Source organism: Dunckerocampus dactyliophorus, chromosome 4, assembly GCF_027744805.1.
Source record: "Dunckerocampus dactyliophorus isolate RoL2022-P2 chromosome 4, RoL_Ddac_1.1, whole genome shotgun sequence".
NCBI classification, from domain to species: domain Eukaryota; kingdom Metazoa; phylum Chordata; class Actinopteri; order Syngnathiformes; family Syngnathidae; genus Dunckerocampus; species Dunckerocampus dactyliophorus.
The window spans coordinates 26,484,009-26,504,221 of NC_072822.1; the positions used below are offsets into that span (position 1 = coordinate 26,484,009).

At 43.0% G+C, this 20,213-nt stretch overlaps 1 protein-coding gene across 1 annotated transcript in view; it reads right to left on the minus strand.

Annotated features, from left to right (window-relative positions):
* Window positions 1-15,116: 15,116 nt before the first annotated feature.
* The window catches only part of zmat4a (zinc finger, matrin-type 4a), a 106,228-nt gene continuing 101,131 nt past the window's right edge, over window positions 15,117-20,213 (minus strand). Inside the window, exon 6 of the mRNA XM_054772744.1 lies at window positions 15,117-16,013. Coding sequence (XP_054628719.1) covers window positions 15,979-16,013 — 35 coding nt within the window. The 3' untranslated portion in view covers window positions 15,117-15,978. The remainder of the gene's footprint in view (window positions 16,014-20,213) is intronic.

The window sequence follows — 20,213 nt, forward strand, 5'->3', positions numbered from 1 at the left end:
AACTTGACCGGTAGTGTACATCTACTGATGCCTCTGGTCACATCTTCAGTGATGTTCCTGGAATCATTGGATGTTGTCTTTCAACATCGCACACCCTCAACCAGGTGCCCCAACCAGGGCTGATCAGACTCTGGCTTGTGACCAGATAGCTGGCTCGCTACTATGACTCCAAGGATCTCCTCTCTTGAGCCACAGCCATCTCGAGGCCCTCTCTGCCGCTTCGGTGATATTGCGGATGGCTCTCCTCTTCCTCTCGCCATCGATGCCCAGATTGCTGCAGGCCATGGCTAAATAGCTGGCTACAGAACCTCTGCATCCCACTTCCACTGGGAGGCACTTAGCTCTCCATCCTGCCTGCTGACAGTTGTTAACTAGTCCCGTGTACTTGGACAGCTTCCTTTCAAAGGCTTCTTCCAGGAGGTCTTCCCACGGGACTGTCATCTCCAGCATCATGACCTGCTTGATGGTCTCAGACACAAGGATGATGTCTGGTCACAAGGTGGTAGCAGCAATGTGACGGGGAATTTTATTTTTGAGACTTGTAGCAAAAAACTACAGAGTCAACCACTGCTGACATAATAGATGGGCGACTGAGCTGACTTTTGACTTTAATAAAAAAACACACTAACTGGGGCATATGCCAACTGAGCTTTCACTGTACCTCGTTTTTAATTTGGTCAGCAAGTCCCACCTCGTTTACAGCGGCCAGTATGCAGTCCTCTCTGGTTTCTTCTTCCACATGTTTTATTCCTTCAAAACAGTGTTTAGTTTGTTCCAAGGTAAACACTTCGGCTTCTCCACTGAATTTTGTACAAATGCATTCTTCGTAGCCCAGTCACTGTTAATCGTCTAATTTCTTGTGTCTTCTTGTCTTTTTTTTAGATTTGATGGCGCTATAATTGTTTAAATGTGAGCCTTCTTCTTGTACTGCAGCTTCATTGTGGCCTCACTGTTGCCCCCTGTGGAGCTGTGGAAGTAGTGCATGAACAAGCACTGAATGGTTTACATTATTTGGGTGATGCTTGGGCGGTATTAAAGTGTAGAAATGTAGAAACATTCAAAAAGTGAGTTTACTCATATTCTAATCGCTGGAATGTGTGGGAAATGGTAAATTATTTTTTCCATTACAGGAAATATTTTAATATCATTTGGCTGCACAGTGAGATTGTACTGACTGTATATTGTGGATTGTCTACTTTGGCACAAAATCTCCACCATGCTTTACCCCCTTCTGCCTTTTTGCATTCATCCACTGTGTTTTTTCCGCCTGAGCTGAGCGCTGCCACCAAGATGCTCGTAATTATCTTGACAAACGGAAATATGGTGGTGGAATTTGACATGTCCATTTCCCTTTAATTGCTGTTTGGATGCCAGCAGCCCCTTTTGTCAGTCCCGTAATTGTGGGGGACAAAGCGCTGCCGGGTGTGTCCAGGCCAATCAGAGCTCTCAGCATCAGCGCGAGCTGAAGCATCAGCAGCAGCAGCACAGCAAAGCCATAATTACACTGCCTCAGCCACCTCACATCTGCGCTTGAACGCAACAAACATCAAAGGAATTTGTTGTGATGCCTAAAGATTAATCCTTGCTTTCTAAACCCATCAGAGGAGGAGACAGTGTGTTTTTTCCTCACTGCCTAAAAATACATTTGGTAATTTCAGGTGGTCGTGGCATATTTTGGAATTTTACAGTGTGGACAGTTCTGGCAATACGAATTTAGTGTACCGGTAATACTGTATAAGGGTATTTTTTGATCCAACAGTGGAAAATGTAAATTCTTACAATTTTTCAACTGGTCTTAAAAATAATACATGCATTAATAAATACTGCTGAATGTTTTTCATGTATATAACGATACAGTTTAGTGTAATACTCTATAAGGGTGTAACGGTACACATTAGTGGTCCATTTGCTTACGAGTTTAATTCGTTCCGTGAGCTCATAACTCAAATTACTCATAAGTCAAACCAACTTTCCCCATTTAAATGAATGCGAACATATACAGTAATTGGTTGGGCCACCCTTGGCAGCAACAACCAACAATCCAGTGTTTGCAATAACTTGCAAAGAGTCTCTTACAGCGCTGTAAAGGAATTTTGGCCCACTCATCTTTGCAAAATGGTTGTAATTCAGCCACATTGGACAGTTTTCAAGCATGTGCTGCCTTTTTAAGGTCATGCCACAGCTTGTCAATAGGATTCAGGTCAGGACTTGGACTAGATAGCTCCAAAGTCTTAATTTTGTTTTTCTTCAGCCATTCAGGTGGATTTGCTGGTATGTTTTGGATCATTGTCCTGCTCCAGGACCCCAGTTCGTCACATTTTCACACAGGGCCATGCAGGTTTGGATTTTTTTCTCCCTTGGTAACAAAAAGTTTCATTTAAAAACTACATAGTAGCCCGTGTTAGGGTTTAAATTATTGTGCCTGTTGTGAGATCATTCAAACCTGCAATAAAAGGTTCCAGGCGTGTCATAGGGTGCCATGGAGGGCCGAAACACTGCAGGTTTCCCTTCCAGCCAGTCACGAAAGCAGGTGATTTTAATGATCAACACCACCTTTAATATGAGAGAAGGAGCTCATCAATTAAATCACCTGCTGGGGAATCTTGTTGGAGAGAAAACCCGCAGTGTCTTGGCTCTCCATGGCACGACGTCGACACGTGATTCTGGCGATCAAGTCTGGTGCTTGTGTGTCCCACCAAACATTACAGAAACATTACTGAGACCTAGTGACCAGTGTATTTTGAATGTGTTTTCTGAATGGCTTATATTTGTATTCTAACTAATTCAGACATTTTTATACTTGAAAATGCTTAATTTAAGCAAAAAATACATAAAATAATAGATTAATAATAAGGCGTATTCAACCATAAAACAGTATGATTTATTCTTTAATATATTCTTTATATATTCTTTTATATAGTTCTTGAAAAAAGCTGCAAAATTCAATGCGTCAAGTGGTGCAAGACGACTGCACTGTGCAATATTTCCAACGGTTTTATACGACAGTTGTAGCATTGAGTATCGCACAAATGCCCTTGAGCAACAAAAAAGTAGGTAGGTTTTATTCAAAGGACATCATGTTCATTGACCTGTTGCAGTGCTGCTGTCCAACCTTATTAAGCTGAGCAGGATGTACCTCTAAGTCACAGGAAGCATTAATGCACTAAAAGGGGCATTCTATAAGGACACAGCTGTTTTAGCTTGAAGTCATTTTGTATGTAAATGTAGGAGGTTAATGAACACGTTTCAATTGTAGCTTGCGCAATATTACATGGAGCACTCGCCCAAGCTAGACATGAGTGACATGTGACATGCACGTAGAGAATATGAAGGCAGTGTTTGTCTTTTGCACAACACTGTTCCACATTGAATATTGCAGCAATACAGCAGCATCCAAAATGCATTATTGAGTTTGAATTACTGTAGATATCGAGATGTGGAGAGTGAATCCGTAAAGGGGCCTTGAGGCTTGATAGGGGCTGGAGAGAGTGTCAGATGGGAGAGGAAGTGCATGATGGCGAGCGGCAAATTCCCACTGGGGCCTCCTGGAATGACAACAACCAGGGAGGGGGCACTGAGGACTGATGCAGCCAAGTTGGATGCGACACCAGTGGCGGGTTTCCATGAATGTCGAATATTTAAATGCCTGGAGAGATGACACACATTTGTACTGCATACTCCTATGGCATATGAATGGAGTAGCAAACATGTCGCTATAGTTCAACATTGGTGTTTCTTTGTGCTTAATGTTTGTTTCTGTGTTATTGCTGACAAAGTTTGGGCAAAACGTAAACCCGACAATCACTGCAAGACACTGCAAGATTCACGTCAACGTTTTTACAAAAATAAAGTACTGAAGAAACACCTGTGTAGTATTGTACTTGTGTTATAGTCAGGAGTACATCTCATCTCAGCGATCATTTTTTGTGAAATACTGTGTTGTGGATCCCTGTACTGTATATTCGTGATTTTTTGGGGAAAAAAAAGTTACTAAATGTGTTTGCTTTTTCAGACCAGTCCAAGGTGTGTCCCACCTCTCGCCCAAGTCAGCTCCAGCATAACCCCGCAACCCGAGTGAGGATAAGCGGCATAGGAAACGGATGGATGGATGTTTGCTTTATCAGGATCCTCTGTTTGAACAAAATCAAACAAAAACATCTAAAACACTCTTGTGAAAATTATGACCCTTGTGGTATTTCTTTTGTTTTGGCCCACTGATTATGAAACACTAATTAATTATTGATAGAAAATAAGAAAAGTTGTTGACTTGCAAAGTACACATCTCCAGTCTTACCTTTTATTTGTATATTAAGTACATGCTCCCAGGAAACGCTCTGATATTTTGCTGGAAAAGTCTGATCACCTTCTAGTGAGCTTGGATATATAATCCTCCATCTTGGCAGTCAAATTTATTAATTAATTCTGCAGAGCATAGAAATATCTGGCATTTGATTTGATGCTCTTCAGCTGGTGCTGTACTGCTGCTGTCAAAAAACCCCCCACTGTCACTGCCGAAGGACGGCAGTGACAAACACCTTCCATCTCAGTCATGCTCCCGCCCCTTCAGGTTGAGGAGAGTACTGCAGTACAGACATTACACCGGCTGTAGAAAGTCATGATGTTGAATAAATGTTTCTGCAACATTATATTATTGGCGACATGCTGACAAATAGAAACTGGCAGGCACCATGATCCAACTCAGTGGACTCACTGAGTGCACTCAGACTGGGTTTGCGCCAGTGCCAACTTTGTCACTAAATCTGGAAACATTCCAACCCCTCTTGGCGACATTTTTTCAAACACGACTAGCGACAAATCTTGCTACTTTTTCTGGCATCGTTGGAGAGTTTTATGGTATTTGGGGTGTTGTGAAAAGTGAAAGCACGTATTGATCTGCAGTTTGTGTTCTCACTGAGAGACGTCCACCCCGACCCAAAGCAGTCACAAGCCGTCAGTGCACTGTCAGCTCCCGCAGCACAGTGAGAGCATAGTGGAGCTCTACACATCTATGAATCACGCATGCGTGAGGAGCGATGCCACCGGGGTGGATCTCGACCTCTTTTTCAGAGCAGGATCTAAAATGTAAAGGTTTCTTAGTCTTCATGAAATGTCTACTCATTACAATCAAGCCCATGGTGGCTGTTAGCATGTTGGCCACACAGTCAGGAGATCGGGAAGATGTGGGTTCGAATCTCCACTTGTGCATCTCTGTGTGGCGTTTGCATGTTTTCTCCCTGGGTTTTTGCTGGGTACTCCGGTTTCCTCCCACGTTCCAAAAACATGCATGTTAGGTTAATTGGCGACTCTAAATTGTCCATAGGTATGAATGTGAGTGTGAATGATTGTTTGCCTATACAGTATGCGACCTTCCATTGGCTGGCAACCAGTCCAGGGTGTACCTTACCGCAGAGTTACAGTAGTTCATCCATAATCACAATAATAAAGATGAAAGTTGCATCTTTGTGTGTAGCTTGAAATGCTGCGGGGGAGCAAGCACGAATCAGGAAGGGCGCTTAATGTCAGCTGACTGATGTCATATAACTACAAAGTGACGTTTACGCGATCGACCCAGACTACCTGGGCGATCTACCGGTAGCTCGTGATCGTCGTAATGTGCAAATTAGCCATTTACGTTATCTAGCAATTTCTAGCAACTTCTAGGACAGCCAATAGCTAACTTTTCTTAATTAGGAGTTGGCAACAGTGGTTTGCGCACTAAGCCATTTAGAGGATACACGTGTGGCAGCCTCATCTTAGGTTTATGACCTGTATTGATCAAGAAATGTGCAAATTCAATGATTTTTATGTAAGAAAATGTTAAAAACGATTGGAATCATACAGTAAATGTTTTTTTTATATAGTTGTTTTGCCTCACCTGCCTCCTCTGACCGCACATCACTGGCTGACTGGCACTTACACTTCCCAGCAATGACGGTAATTGTAATATTTTAGTTTATTTCTAACATGCAACAAAGTTATATTAAATTACATCACCTGTGTACACTTGAGCAATTCAGCATTTCTGAAAAGAAGTCGGAAGAAGCAAAGCCTAGGCAATCCTACTCCTCAGCAATACCTGATAGTCTGTTCACTTCCTGTGTTTAACTTGTTCACATATTATTGTTGATTATTAATATTGATATGAGAGCATCCTGGCCAGCTTGTCAATCAGCTTGCATGGCATCAAACAAAAGGCCCAGTGAAAAGCTCTCGAATGACCTGCAGCACCAAGGGAAATTAATGCCTCATGGAGCATTTCTCTAAGGTCTGATTACGAACGGAGGGTACTGTTCCATATAACAGCTGTCACTCAGCTTTAGAGACCACACAGGTGCTCCTCAGACTCACACCAATTACTTTCCTGCAAAAGATCTGTCCTAATCTTGGTTTTTTCCATATCATTCAATAGGAATTGTATCAAGTAGACGTTATGAATTGCAAGTATGAGTAAGGAAGAGTTATCTACCACTCCACAAACAATACATTTATTCAACATTGATGTGACTAAACCCTGCCATCCATTGGCTTGTTCAAGGGAGTTGATGCAATTTAGGTCGTACTCACAACAGGCCAATCGTACCATGCAGGCCACTACTTATACATCACCGTATTATTACAATTTTTCTGACTTTGTCAACTATTTTGATTCTTACATTATATCAGGCTGTTTTGCGTATGTCTTTGGTGCAAGGTACTAATAAGTTGCGTGAGAAGTAATCACAACAACCAAATGGTTGTACTTGTGGGTTTTTATTTTGTTATGAAAGGTGACGGTTATTAACAACTAGCGAGACCCAGTCACATTACAGTTGTGTTACATTTTTTTAATGCATGTGCATGACCAATCGTGCAATTCCTTAGCCCACCTTTTCCACTGTGCAGGGTGCTGGCACAAGCAAAACGTGGAAGAGTGGACTCAAGCACTGAAAGAATGAATACAGACCCACCATCCACCAGTACGAGCCTGGTCTTGTATTCAGAGAGGATGTGTACCGGACAAATATGCACATTAGCACTAAATAAGGTCAGCAAATCTTACCTTTATGCATTCCCACATATTATCAGCATTTGGGACCAAATATGAAAAAAAGGGTAAAAATACGGTATAGTAGTCTATCTGTACAATGTGGGGCACAGTTAGAAGGTGCATTCAAGGACTGTTAAACAAAGTGGGACAAAATGCTGCTCACATTAACAGGGCTGCTCCAATAGATTGGCTACCGATCAGTATCAGCCAATTTCCGTAAAAAAATCGTGTGATCGGCATATGCCAATATGTCAGTCACAAAAACCGATCACCTGTGGCTAGCACTTTGCAGCATGCAGCGATCCTTTCCTGCAGTGCAGTATCTTGCCCTAACTAACATCTTGGGCAGTGTCGTCCTCCCACTTTCCCTCAAATCAAAAGCAATTATTTCCGCTGTGTGGAACCTAACTGCGAACACATGCCATGAAAACTATCTTGCGGATGTAAAAAGCTTTAATACTGCATTTAATACGGCACACCTGTATGTCTGTGACAGTCAGACGGCTAAGCTAATAACCCCAAAAATAATTGAATTCATCGGACGAGAGTAGCCTTTCTCAGTGGTGGAAGTTCACCAAAGTCTACTTAAAGAAAGCGTCTCATCCTCTGGAAGTTTCAGGAGTTGTCCAGTAAGTAGAATATGTTTTTGTCTAAATTAGGGTGATTTTATGGTTCCTTTTTTCATATCATATAGCCAGTAGCAGGGGTGCAGCCAGAAATTCTGGGTCCCCCCCGCACACAAATTTTAATATTAGCCAATGACAACGCAACTTATTATTAGGGGAGAAAAAAATCCAAACCTACATGGCCCTGTGTGAAAAAGTGATTGCCCCCTAAACCTAATAACTGGTTGGGCCACCCTTAGCAGCAACAACTGCACACACACCTTCCAAAAAGGTCTTGGGGATCATCAAGATGTTTTCTGGCAAAATTAAGACGGGCCTTTAATGTTCTTTTTGTTCTGCAGTGGTTTTCGTCTTGGAACTCTGCCATGCAGGGCCATTTAGGTTTGGATTTTTTTCTCCCTTACTAATAAAAAGTTTCATTTAAAAATTGCATTTTGTGTTCAATTGTGTTGTCATTGGCTAATGTTTAAATGTGTTTGAGGATCTGAAACATTTAAGTGTGACAAACATGCAAAAAAATAAGAAATCAGGAAGGGGGCAAACACTTTTTCACACCACTGTATATTTAGCAGTTGCTACAACCCCTCTAGAAAGTGTAAATTAAGCTTATGTAGAAGTGAGAGTTAAATTTGTGAGAAGTTATTAGACTAAAAATGAGCTAGAAGTCTGAACCTAAAGGTGTTATAATAATATCTAACACAACCATTCAAATTTACTTCGTACATGTCACAGAACGCTCCAGCCAGACATGGACCCCGCAGAGCAGGAGACACTTGGCCATGCATTATTATTAGCAAAAAAAAAAAAGTTCAGGAAACAACCAAAACACGGCAAGAAGTCACCATTCTCTGCGTTTGCTAACCCTCTGTTCTTGTTGAGCGGAGCCGGTTATGCATGCACACACTCCAGTTTGCAGTGAGCACAATTTACACTAAATCTTATTCAATAAACACCATAAATATACCGCCAAGATTGCAAAACCTCTTATGTTGCCCCCCATAAAAAAAGAGGGGACGCATTGGAGTTTGTGCAGCGATCGTGTTGACACATACCTGCATCTGCCGGGGGGGATCCTCAAAGGCGGTCACAAAGTTGCCACTGCACCGTGGTTCTTATAAAGTTCAGAGGATAGTTTCAGCAGAAATAATGTGTGATATCACAAGTGACCCTATGTAAACCTTACGCAATATACATAGCGCCACAGGCGTACACGTCATATCCGCTGATGCATCCTATACATCAATGAATATAAGTACAGATACAATAGAACGTATAAAACAAAACATAAAATGTTGTGTTGTTCTGTTGGAGATGAATAAAAGATCTATCTATCCATCTAACTCTTACTACTGAAAATAAACGACCGGATCGTCTTGTTTGTGGTGGGTCGCAACCAACGTTTAGGTACATACTGCCATCTACTGTACCAGAATGTAGACGCGTTGTGGCAAGCTTCCATCATAGAACATACATGAAGAAATGAAATTGATGCCGCTTTCAAGTTAAAGTAAAAGGATTTGAGGATAAGAGCCATAGAAGATGAATGACAATGGATTTGGCTGCCAAGACAAGGAAACATGGCTGCTTCACGTAGCACTACTGCCAGTTGAAGGAGGACAGAGCTCACTGAAAGAGAGAGAGATCTGACGTATGTGATGAAGGAATTAGGACGCTGTTCAATTCTGACAGGGATTGAGCAAGTGTTGGATTGTTCAGCCACCAATAGGGAACGTTAGCTGGGATTAGTTCTACCCTATTGATGACGTGTTGTTGCAATAGGAATTCTTTGTAAAAAAAAAAAAAAGTATGCCAACACAGACAATAATATCTAGGTTGTTTTATGTAGTGACAAACTACAACTGTGCTGAACGCATCTGTTCACGGCTATTGTTATCTACCGTATGTTACATGCACTATTCGGTACTGTTTTTAACTAGCTGTGTACTGTTCTGCACAGTTAATTAGTCTGGCACGCACTGTTTGAAAAAAAACATTTATTTTACTAAAAGTTTAAATAATCTTTGCGTAACGTCTTTCTGTGCACTAAATAGCCCATTTTAGGACGTGCACACCTGCGGCTTATACACCGGTGCGGCTTATGTAAGACCAAATCTGTTTTTTCCTCTAAATTTAGTGGGTGCAGTGCGGTAACGTAACCTTATGTTGGATCATCATCATTATCGAATAAGCTGCAGTATTTTCGCAGGTTAGTAGTTCTGTGTAAGAACTGTGTGTGCGTGTGTGTGTGTGTGTGTGTGTGCAATTGCAATGTACAAGTACGTAAGTACGTATTATTATATATGCATGTGGTAAGTGTATCAAATGAAAAATGTGTGTGTAAGTCTATATTCTTATGTATTATACAGTATGTCTTATTTACTCTTATTATGTCTAGTACTGTATATTGGGCAATACGAGTGTAAAGGTGGCCCTGCAATTGGCTTGCGATCAGTCCAGGGTGTACCGTGCCTGTCACTCAAAGTCAGTTGGGATAGGCTCCAGCATGCCCCCGCGACCCTAATGAGGAGAAGCGGCATAGACAATGGATGGATGGATGGAGTGTAAAGGTGACTATAGGGGCATTATTGCATGTCTAGAGGGCTCCAATAATGTTAAAAAACATATTTAGAGGGTTTTCTATGCTCTATGAAAATATTTGATTTATGAACAAGGAATCCATCTTTGCGGAAATTCACTTATCACAGTTGTGTCTCCAACCATTTAGCTGCAATTTTGTGTTGTTAAAAATGCATATGATCTCTGTCAAATCACAGCATGACTGATACATTGCTACAATACCTTTCTCAGTAAGGAGTCGATCCTCCCCTAGGGTGGTGTTTATCTATGCAGGTAAATCAAACTTGCCTTTTCTCAGGGTCATCTGTGTTCAGATATCACCTCTGAGATAGTGGGGTGTAGTATTTCCATATAAATACAGCCATCAATTTTGTGTGATGAGCAGCAGCATCCTTTCTCTTCTTTTCATTATTGCTCCACAGGGCAATCTCAAAAGTCCCAGCCTGGTGAATTGCAACACAGCATAATCAGGTGCCGGCAAGCTTCTTCCAGCCAAAGGCAAATGATCAGGAGATAAGTAAGGAAATATATTTAGAATTGCTGAATCCTTTCCGGTTTTTATGTCGTCTTATCTATCTCATTTTATAAGGCACTAAAGTGGTACATTGGTTAACGTTGCTGCATGGGCTCTCGCCTCACTTTTTTTTTTTTGCTGAGTTTGCAAGTTCTCCTTTTCCCTTTATATACATTTTTTAAATTGAAGCTTTGTGTCCACCAAGCAGCATGGTTTCAGTTCAGTTTAGTACCTCATGCATTTTTTTTGTTTCCATTGCAAATTCCAAAATATTTAACCTATGTGCTGCTTGAGCTGCTCTGCTGCTGCCTGTCTGCTCTCTGTTGCAGTGCATCTGCTGGGCATTCCGGGGCAGAGCCACCTGTCCACACCTGAGCGCTATCATCGTCAGGCCTTCTTAAGCCTTGCTGCCACACTCACACTTTGCCAGGCTGTTGCAACTGGGACCACCAGTGAATGCTGAAAATCCACGAGTAAATGATATGCACATAAAAAAGTATACTTTTGACGTATAACTCGCTCCCCCTCCATACTCTCCTGCTAGCTTGATGTTGACGTTCTCCTCCAATTGTGGTTAAACATTTGCAATAAAAGTGGCATTTGTGATAATTACATAATTTTCACCTGCGGAACCCTCCCCTTCACGTTTCAATATGCCTCACACATATTGAACACATTTAAATGTATAAAACGTATAGGTACTCACCACTAATGAATGATAAGGTAAGATAAGATGATCAACGAACAGAACTGTCGTGTGTTCACAAACTGCCGAACAAAGTGCAAAATCTCAACGCTCGATAAAAAAAAACTGTGGGCTTTTTTCAACAGTGTTACATGTATGCTGTACATATTACATGTATTATCATGTATTTATACATTATTACAGGTGAATGAGATGCGTTTTCTGCAGGAAAAAATGCATATTTTTGGAGTAAAAAAGCAAAAAGAACGTTAGCTGAATGCTGAATTGTGAATGTGCAGGGATCCACTGGATATGATGATGCAGTCAACACTGCCATCCACACAGCCCTTTCTCACCTACAGGGCCAGGACACATATGTCAGACTGCTATTTATAGACTATAGGTCTGCGTTTAACACAGTCAGCCCCCACAAACTCACAAACAAGCTCCTCACACTTGGCCTGTCATCCTCTCTCTGTAACTGGGTGTTTAACTTTCTAACAGGCAGACCCCAGTCAGTCAGAGTCCACAATCGCACATCCAGCTCAAGAATTGTGAGCACTGGGACCCCACAGGGGTGTGTGCCGAGTCCGCTCCTCCACACGCTCTTCACCTATGATTGCGTGGCCTCCCAGAACAACACCAGCATCATTAAATTTGCGGATGACACTACAGTCATCGGACTGATCACTGGTGGTGTTGAAACATCATACAGAAGAGAGGTGGCGGACCTCATAGCTTGGTGTCGTGATAACAATCTCCTTCTCAATACAGATAAGACTAAAGAGATGATCATCGACCCAAGAACAAGGGCAAAGGAGCCGCATAAACCCCTGTTTATTGATGAGACTGAGGTGGAGAGGGTGAAAACCTTCAAGTTCCTTGGCACACACATCAGCGAGGACCTCACCTGGTCTCACAACACCCAACAAATTATGAAGAAGTCCCAAAGGAGACTGTACTTCCTGAGAAGACTGAGGAAATTCGGCATGTCCACCACAATCCTGAGTTGCTTCTACAGATGCACTATCGAAAGTGTGCTTACCGCCTCCATCACTGTTTGGTACGGTAACTGTACAACACGTGATAGGAAGGCACTCCAGCGGGTGATCAAGACCTCACAGAACATTGTTGGGGCAGCCCTCCCCTCACTGCAAGACATTTATAAAACTAGAGTCCTACGTAGAACACACAACCTCATCAAGGACAGCACACATCCACAACACTCAGTATTCACACTCCTACCGTCAGGCAGACGCTACAGGAGTTTGAAGTCCAGGACCACAAGACTGGCAAACAGCTTTTACCCACAGGCCATCAGGCTTCTCAACAAAGCAGTCACACAATGTTTCTTCTGTTCTTATTCATTTTCTTGTTTTCTTTCTTTTTTGGGAGAATGAACAGAATAAGAATTTCATTACATAGTATAACTACCTGTCTTACTGTGCATATGACAATAAAACTCTTGAATCTTGAATCTTGAATCTAATGGGCATTCAATCTGAGGCACAGCAAGACAAGACAAACACATAACAAACAAGGAATGGGTGTGTTAGATATAGTTAGATAGACTTTTAGCTTGGTGTAGTTCTTTGTAATCACTTCCCATTGGAATGTTTTTGTGACACCGCCACCCACATAGCACAACTGGTGTTGCACAACACTCACAGATAACTCATGGAAAAGTGCTGAGAAGAGAAGAGCGTAAACAGACACGTAATGACCATCGTTAGAGCCAGTTCGATTCAGTCTCTCTCACACAAGCTTAACTTTCACTGTAGAGGGGCACGGCAACTGCTATTTGGACTCTGTCTGCCTTCATTCGGGACTCTTTGTAGATCTTCCTCAACCAAATATATTGCTTTTATTTTTTAACACAATTTGAAAGCCTTTTGATTTGTGTGATCATTGACTACTTCTCCGATAGTAACACAGTCCAAAGAACCAACAAGAAAAGTAAAAAAAAAAAAAAAAAAGAACATTTACTGGTAAAACATTAGAAATTAAGAGAAAATTCAGATCCCACCAGTTATGCGATGAGCTGATCACTGAGCACATTTCATCTCTTTTCTGAAAAGACATCTAACTTACAAAGACGCTCATGTATTCGCTGTCACAAACCAGACATAAGAAAAATAGTTTTATGCGCATATTCTGTAATGGCAAGGGAATTCAATTACTTCTCTATCAGTTGGTATAAAGAACAGCCTCTGTGGCATACAAATCAATATGATGCTGTAGAGCGGCAATTACTTGTCTCCTGAGGAGCAGTCATTCAGCCACAGCTTGTTAACACCACTTTTTGGCACAGCACCAGAAATGAGATAGACAATACTTTATTTAAGCTTGTCCTCTTGACAGACAAGACAAGACGAGAGGATACCCTTTCTCAGTTTGGAACAGAAACATCTTCTTCTGGTCAAGTTTCAACCAGGTCTAATGCTAAACTCATACTGCAGTTATATTCTGATATTTTTGCTCATATTTCACCTGCATCTGATTTTTTCAGGTCACTGTGAACAGTGCAATTCCGATATTTTCAAAAGGGATCCAGGCTTCTTTCGTATGTGGATAGAAATCCGACACGTATCTGATGCTACTGCAGTCTGAAAGTTCGGATTGCGTATATGCAACCTATACATCATCAAAAGGCGTGTTTGGCCGTGCGAGACTTGGGGGAAAAGTACTCACAGATGTAGGCAAAAGGTCTTCTTGTCATCCAAAATTCACTTTTAAATTTTGTGTCAGCAAAGCGGCTCACATCAATGTCCCACCACTCCTCAGCCACACGCTCCTCGAAACAGACTTTGCAGCAAGTTTCCAACAAACCGCCATAGCCAATATTTTTGCCATCTTCCGTCTTAATCAATGAACTAAACAAGATAATCTGATATCTAAACACGGCGGTCATGGTATTGTAACGTTTGAAATAGTAATGCATTAGATTACCTGTTACTGGAAAACAGTCAGTGGCAGTGCATTTGGCACCTGGGCCTTCAGTGGGACTTGACGGAATTTTTTTTGGCAGACACTGTGAGGGCTAGTATTGTTTTTAAAAAATGATACTAAAAATTGTCTGTGGGGGGGATTTGAACCACAGTCGCCCATGTTAATTAAGCACAGACGACATTACCACTGCCAAACCAAAACTGTATTAATAATAATGTAAGTCCCCATATCTTTCAATTAGTCGATTAAAATATATAATTGTGGTTAATCACATTTTGGCCATAGTTAACTTCTAATTAATCACAATTAATTGCCAATAGAAAGACGTTTTTATCTATAATAATTGTACCTTTGAAAGATCATTTTAAAGTTTGCTTTTTAAAGGTATTTTAAAGGTAGCTAAATGTGTAAAAAACAAACACAATTTACAACAAATAGACATTGCTAAGGTAAACCGCGTTTGTCACATTGACATAAGCCCTCCAATACCTGTCCTCGGTTATGCTTGCCGGTAACTAGCAGCTCGTAATATAAATTTTAGCTCGCAGTTCAAAGCAAAAAATCAGCCGAGAGAAGGCTCGCATCTAAAAACACTTGTTTGTTGAGAGACTCGTATGCCAAGGTTTCACTGTATAAATGACAAGGCAGTGCGGCAGTACCTTTTCACTTCTCCCTGGCAGTCGACGTATTCCGTGACAGCTCAAATAACAGCAACAGTAGATACAAATAATGCGATGTTTCTTAGGTGATAAAAGACAGTTTGTGTTATCTGGCTGATGTGGTGTTCAAAGGAGAGGGAGCTGTCAAGGAAAAGGCCAAGATTTGGAGTAAGGGAGGTGCCATCGATGAGAAGAGAAATGTTGTTGGCTGTATTTGTGAGAAATTTTGGACCAATTATGATGATATTAGATCCATGATTTTATTTCGGAGAGACAGGAGGCGAGTGTTGTGTGTGTGGAGGCAGTGATGGATTTGTTGGATAAGTAGAGCTGGAAACTGAAGACCAATATGGCGGATGATGCTACCGAGGGGAAGCAAATACAGGATGAAGAGGAGGGGGCCAAGCACCGATCCCTGGGGGACACCTTGGGACAGGTGGGCAGTGGAGGAGGAGCAGTGGTTGATGTGTATCAATTGATGACGGTCAGTGAGGTATGATTGAATCCAGGTGAGTGCAGTTCCAGTGATGTTGAGGGTGGATGAAAGGTGAGGGAGGAGGATGGAGTGACTGATGGTGTCAAAAGCTGAAGTGAGGTCTAAGAGAATAAGGATGGTGCGGTGGTCCAATCTGGATTGAAATGATTCAAAGACATTATTGGAGTTGGGATGGGTTTTTAATTAAGCAGCGACGACAAGCTCCAAGATTTTGGAGAGGAATGGGAAGTTGTTCATACTGTCTGGGTTGAGACCAGGTTTCTTCATAATGGGGGTGATGGCAGCAATTTTCAGTGAGGGAGGGACAGAACCAGTGGTGAGGGATATGTTTACGATTGATGTGATGAGAGGAGAAATGGTGGGTAGACAGACTTTGATGAGGCTGGACAGGATGGGATCGAGTATGCAGGTTGAGTTCTTTGTACCCTTCAGGATGGCTGAGATGTCAGACTGAGTGATTGGAGGGAACTGGGAGAGGACCTGTGTTACAAGAGAGGGAGAGGACATGGGAGGATTGGCCAGAGTGCTATAAATATTTGCTATTACGGTTCGGAAATAGGAGAGGAGGGAGTTACATTTTTCGACAGTGAAAGACGAGGCACATTAATCGTGTGTCAAAAAAAATAGTGCTGTTAAAAGACAGTTCCATTCACGCGTTATAAACAAGTTATTAACGCGTTAACTTTGACAGCCCTACTTTGGATACATAGTCACCAATACGCCTGACTACGCCTGACTTATATTACTGATAGTAACTTCCAGCATTAGTAACTAATTACCCCCTGTGATTGGCGGAGCCGGTGCTAAACTTGGAAAATGGAACATCAACGGCAACATCATCATCTGGTGCAGTCCAGAATCAATATTTATCTAATATGACACAAATATAAAACATTTTAAACAAAATACATCTACTCGCCAGAGATGTCAATTTATCCTCCTCATTCAGCCATTGTGGGTGTGACTTAGCTTGTCGAACAGTTTTGCTCTGAGGACTAAAAGATGCTGTCACCATGAGCCTGGATTGGATAAAAAAAAAAAAAACAGCTCCACTGCTAATAGGGTGTAAGTGACATTGGCCAACAATCCTGATTTTGAAGGCCCTGGGCAGATTAGATTAACATGGCAACATAGAAGCTAGATAGATTGGACAAAAAAATCCATCCATCCATTTTCTATGCTTTTTATACTAATTAAGGTATGCTGGAGCCTATCCCGCTGACTTCAGGCGAGAGGCGGGGTACACCCTGGACTGGTCGCCACTGGGCACATATAAACAAACCATTCACACTCCCATTCACACCTATGGACAGAGTCTCCAATTAACCTAATATGCATGTTTTTTTTTTTTAAAGTGGGAGGAAACCGGAGTCCCTGGAGAAAACTCGCGCACACACGGAGAGAACATGCAAACTCCACAGAGATGCCCAAGCGGAGATTCGAACCCAGCTCTTCCCGATTTCCTGACTGTGTGGCCAACATGCTAACCACCCGGCAACTGTGCCGCTGGACAAAAAAATCTATTTATTTATTTTTATTCTTTTTTTCCTCTGTCCTGTCCAGCCATTAGGGCAGATAGAACTGTTGATCTAAATGCCCTCACATGCTAAACAGATTTAATCTGCCAGGGAAAAGTGTGAGATACACTTCCCCTGTTATACAGATTTTTTTTTTACTTTACTGTTTTGTTATTATGCAAATTTGGAGCGGCCGGACCGGATAGAGAAGAGGAGAAACAAAAACGGGTGGTGGCGGGGGTGCGGGGATAAGAGGAGGACAAAAAAGACAGAGACAAGGACAACAGCAGCAACAACAATTGTGACAACAATAACAGAACAACAGAAACAAACAGGACTACATCAACAAATGTCTGTCACGACTATAAAGACCCTGATGGAAAGGGCAAAATAATATCAACAACCACATAATAGGAGTCATGAAATTATTAACTATGACAGTGATCGCAATGACAATAATCATAATCATATTGCCGACAACACCGTCTGTAATAAAACCAACAACATAATAACACCGTGGTTAACCCAGTGAGTAATGTGGGGAAGTACGTATGTACTGTGAGTGTGCATATGTACGTGTGTACAGGTATCTACAGTATGTATGTGTGCAAGTCTTTATATACATAAAATTGCGTGAGTGGGTGAGCGTGTACTCCACCGTCAGAAAGCCACCGGACCCTTAGGGGCAGGCAGCACAAAGATCAGCCCCCCAAGAGCCAGCCCAGCAATACCCCCGGCACCCCCAACACCGGAGACCCACCGGAGGCAGCGTCCACAGCGCCACCCCCAAACCGCCAAACACCATGGACCAGCCACACGCCCCAAAGCAGATTCGACCGCCACCAGAACAGCAGGAACCGCGCCCACGCGGCACACACACACAGCCACGGATGGCAAGCGAGCCACACCACAGTGATCACAAGAGAATCGGGCCCCACATAGATCGGAGCACGGCCACACCAACGAAGCAAGCAAGCCAGAAGCGCCAAGGAAAGACAGAGAAGCAAGCGCCACACGAAAGGACCCACAAGAGGAGCGACCCCCCGTTGGACGCCGAAGCACACGCCTCCGGCCGCCCTGCCCCCTGCCACGCCGCAGACCAGCCATCACCCCACCCCCCGCCCATCCACCAACACGCCAAGGGAGACACCTTGGAGGCAGGCAGACAAGCCAGGCAACAGAGACGAGCCAGACACCAGCAAGTAAAGGGGACCGGCGCCAGCCCCCCGCCAGACCTGCACCCAAGCCCGACCCCAGAGTTAGCATCCCCCCACCGATCCCGGCCAGCGCCATCCCAGAATGCAGGCCACAAAGAGAGCAGGGCTCTCCAGGTTGGCACAGTTCCCAGAGAAACCGACGACGCCCGAAGGCTCCCAGTCACTGGGGGACAGCCACAAGAGCTGGATGGTAGCAAGCAGTCCCCACATGTCATGAATACCATACACAAATACACATACTGTATACACAAATACAAATACAAATACAAAATAAACACAAAAATTTTAAATCACCCTCCCTCAACCCATCCTCCCACCATGGGGAGATAGCTCCGCAGAGGCAGCTGGGCTCAAGCACCCATGCCCCCACCGAGGGGAGATGCCGCCCCCCACACCCACACCGGACGATCCCACGTGGCAGCCGAGCAGGAGGGCCCAGGGCAGACCCCACCCCACCTCCAGAGGCAAGGAAGGCCGAGGGGGAACCAGCGCCACCAGACGCACACGGGTCTCCCCAGCAGGAGTAGGCGCCCGGTACCCGCAGGATGCGGCAGCCCCGCCCACCCACCACCCCAGAGGGTGACCCACGCCACCCCCGGGATGGCCACCCCGACCCCGCTTCCACCCCATCCCCCGACCAGGACCGCTCGCCACCAGCTTTCCCAGGAAGGCAGCCCAGCAAACAAGACCAGGGACACCAAGCGTGCACCAGCCCGCCCCCAAGGCGCCAGGGCCACCAAGTGACCAGGACCACACCCCAAGTCAGACGAGCGAGACCCCCAGGGGCAGAGCCAGACACCCTCAGCCCCTCAAGAGTCAGGTCAAGGAATTAATTATCGGTTCCCATACAGACTGAAATTCTGACAGTTGTTCATTGGATTCAGCAGACATCCTTTCAATAGCTATATGATCTAACAGGAGATTTTTGTAAAGAGCTATGTTCAATTTCTTTCTTGTTTTCCAATTGATGAGAATGGTTTTCTTGGCAATGCTTAATGCAGTGATCAGAAGTTGTGTTTGGTTTGTGTTTACATTGATTGTAGAGAGATCACCCACCAAGCATAATAAAGGGGAAGTAGGAATGAAAATCCCAAGTGCCAAAGATAGGTCCTCACACACTCCGTGCCAGAAATTATTCATGGGAGCACAGGCCCACATGGAGTGTAAGTAGTAATCTACCCTATGGTCTGAGCAGTGTGTACAGATGTTAGAGTCAGTTAAGCCCATTCCATGTCTTCTATGTCCTGTGTAGTGTACTCTATGAAGGATTTTAAACTCCAAAGCCAAATTTTTGTAGCGTTGCGAGGAGAAATTTCCAGTTTAGTCTATTAAATGCTTTTTCAGCATCTAATGGAACAATTGTGGTTTCTAAATTATGGATGATAGAGTAATCAATCAGATTGATTAGGCAGCGTACATTGCTAGTTGAGTTTCTCCCCTTGATAAATCCTGATTGATCAGGGTGTATTAAATGAGGGGTTTTTCTAGTCTTATAGCTAACACTTTGCATATTATTTTAAGATCTGCATGAATCAGTGAAATTGGACGATAACTGGAAGGTAGTGTTGGGTCCTTATCCGGTTTCAGCTTGATTGATTGATTGCAGCTGAGTTCATGTTTGGAGGCAAGCATGAACTGTCTTTAATTTCCAAAACCATTCTAAGAAATATTGGAGATAGTAATGACCACAATGCTTTATAAAATTCAGCAGGGAATTTGTCGGGTCCTGGTGCCTTGTTATTCGGCAACCGCTGTAGAGCATCATGAAGTTCTATTCATGAAATGGGTACATCTAAGTTTGTCACATGTTCTTCATTTAATTTTGGTAATTCTATGGTGTTGAGAAATGTTTCAATATCTGGGAGAGATGGTTTAATCTGAGGTGAATATACATTTTTATAAAAGTCCCTAAAGACAGAATTAATTCCCCCCGGGAGGTGAGTGAT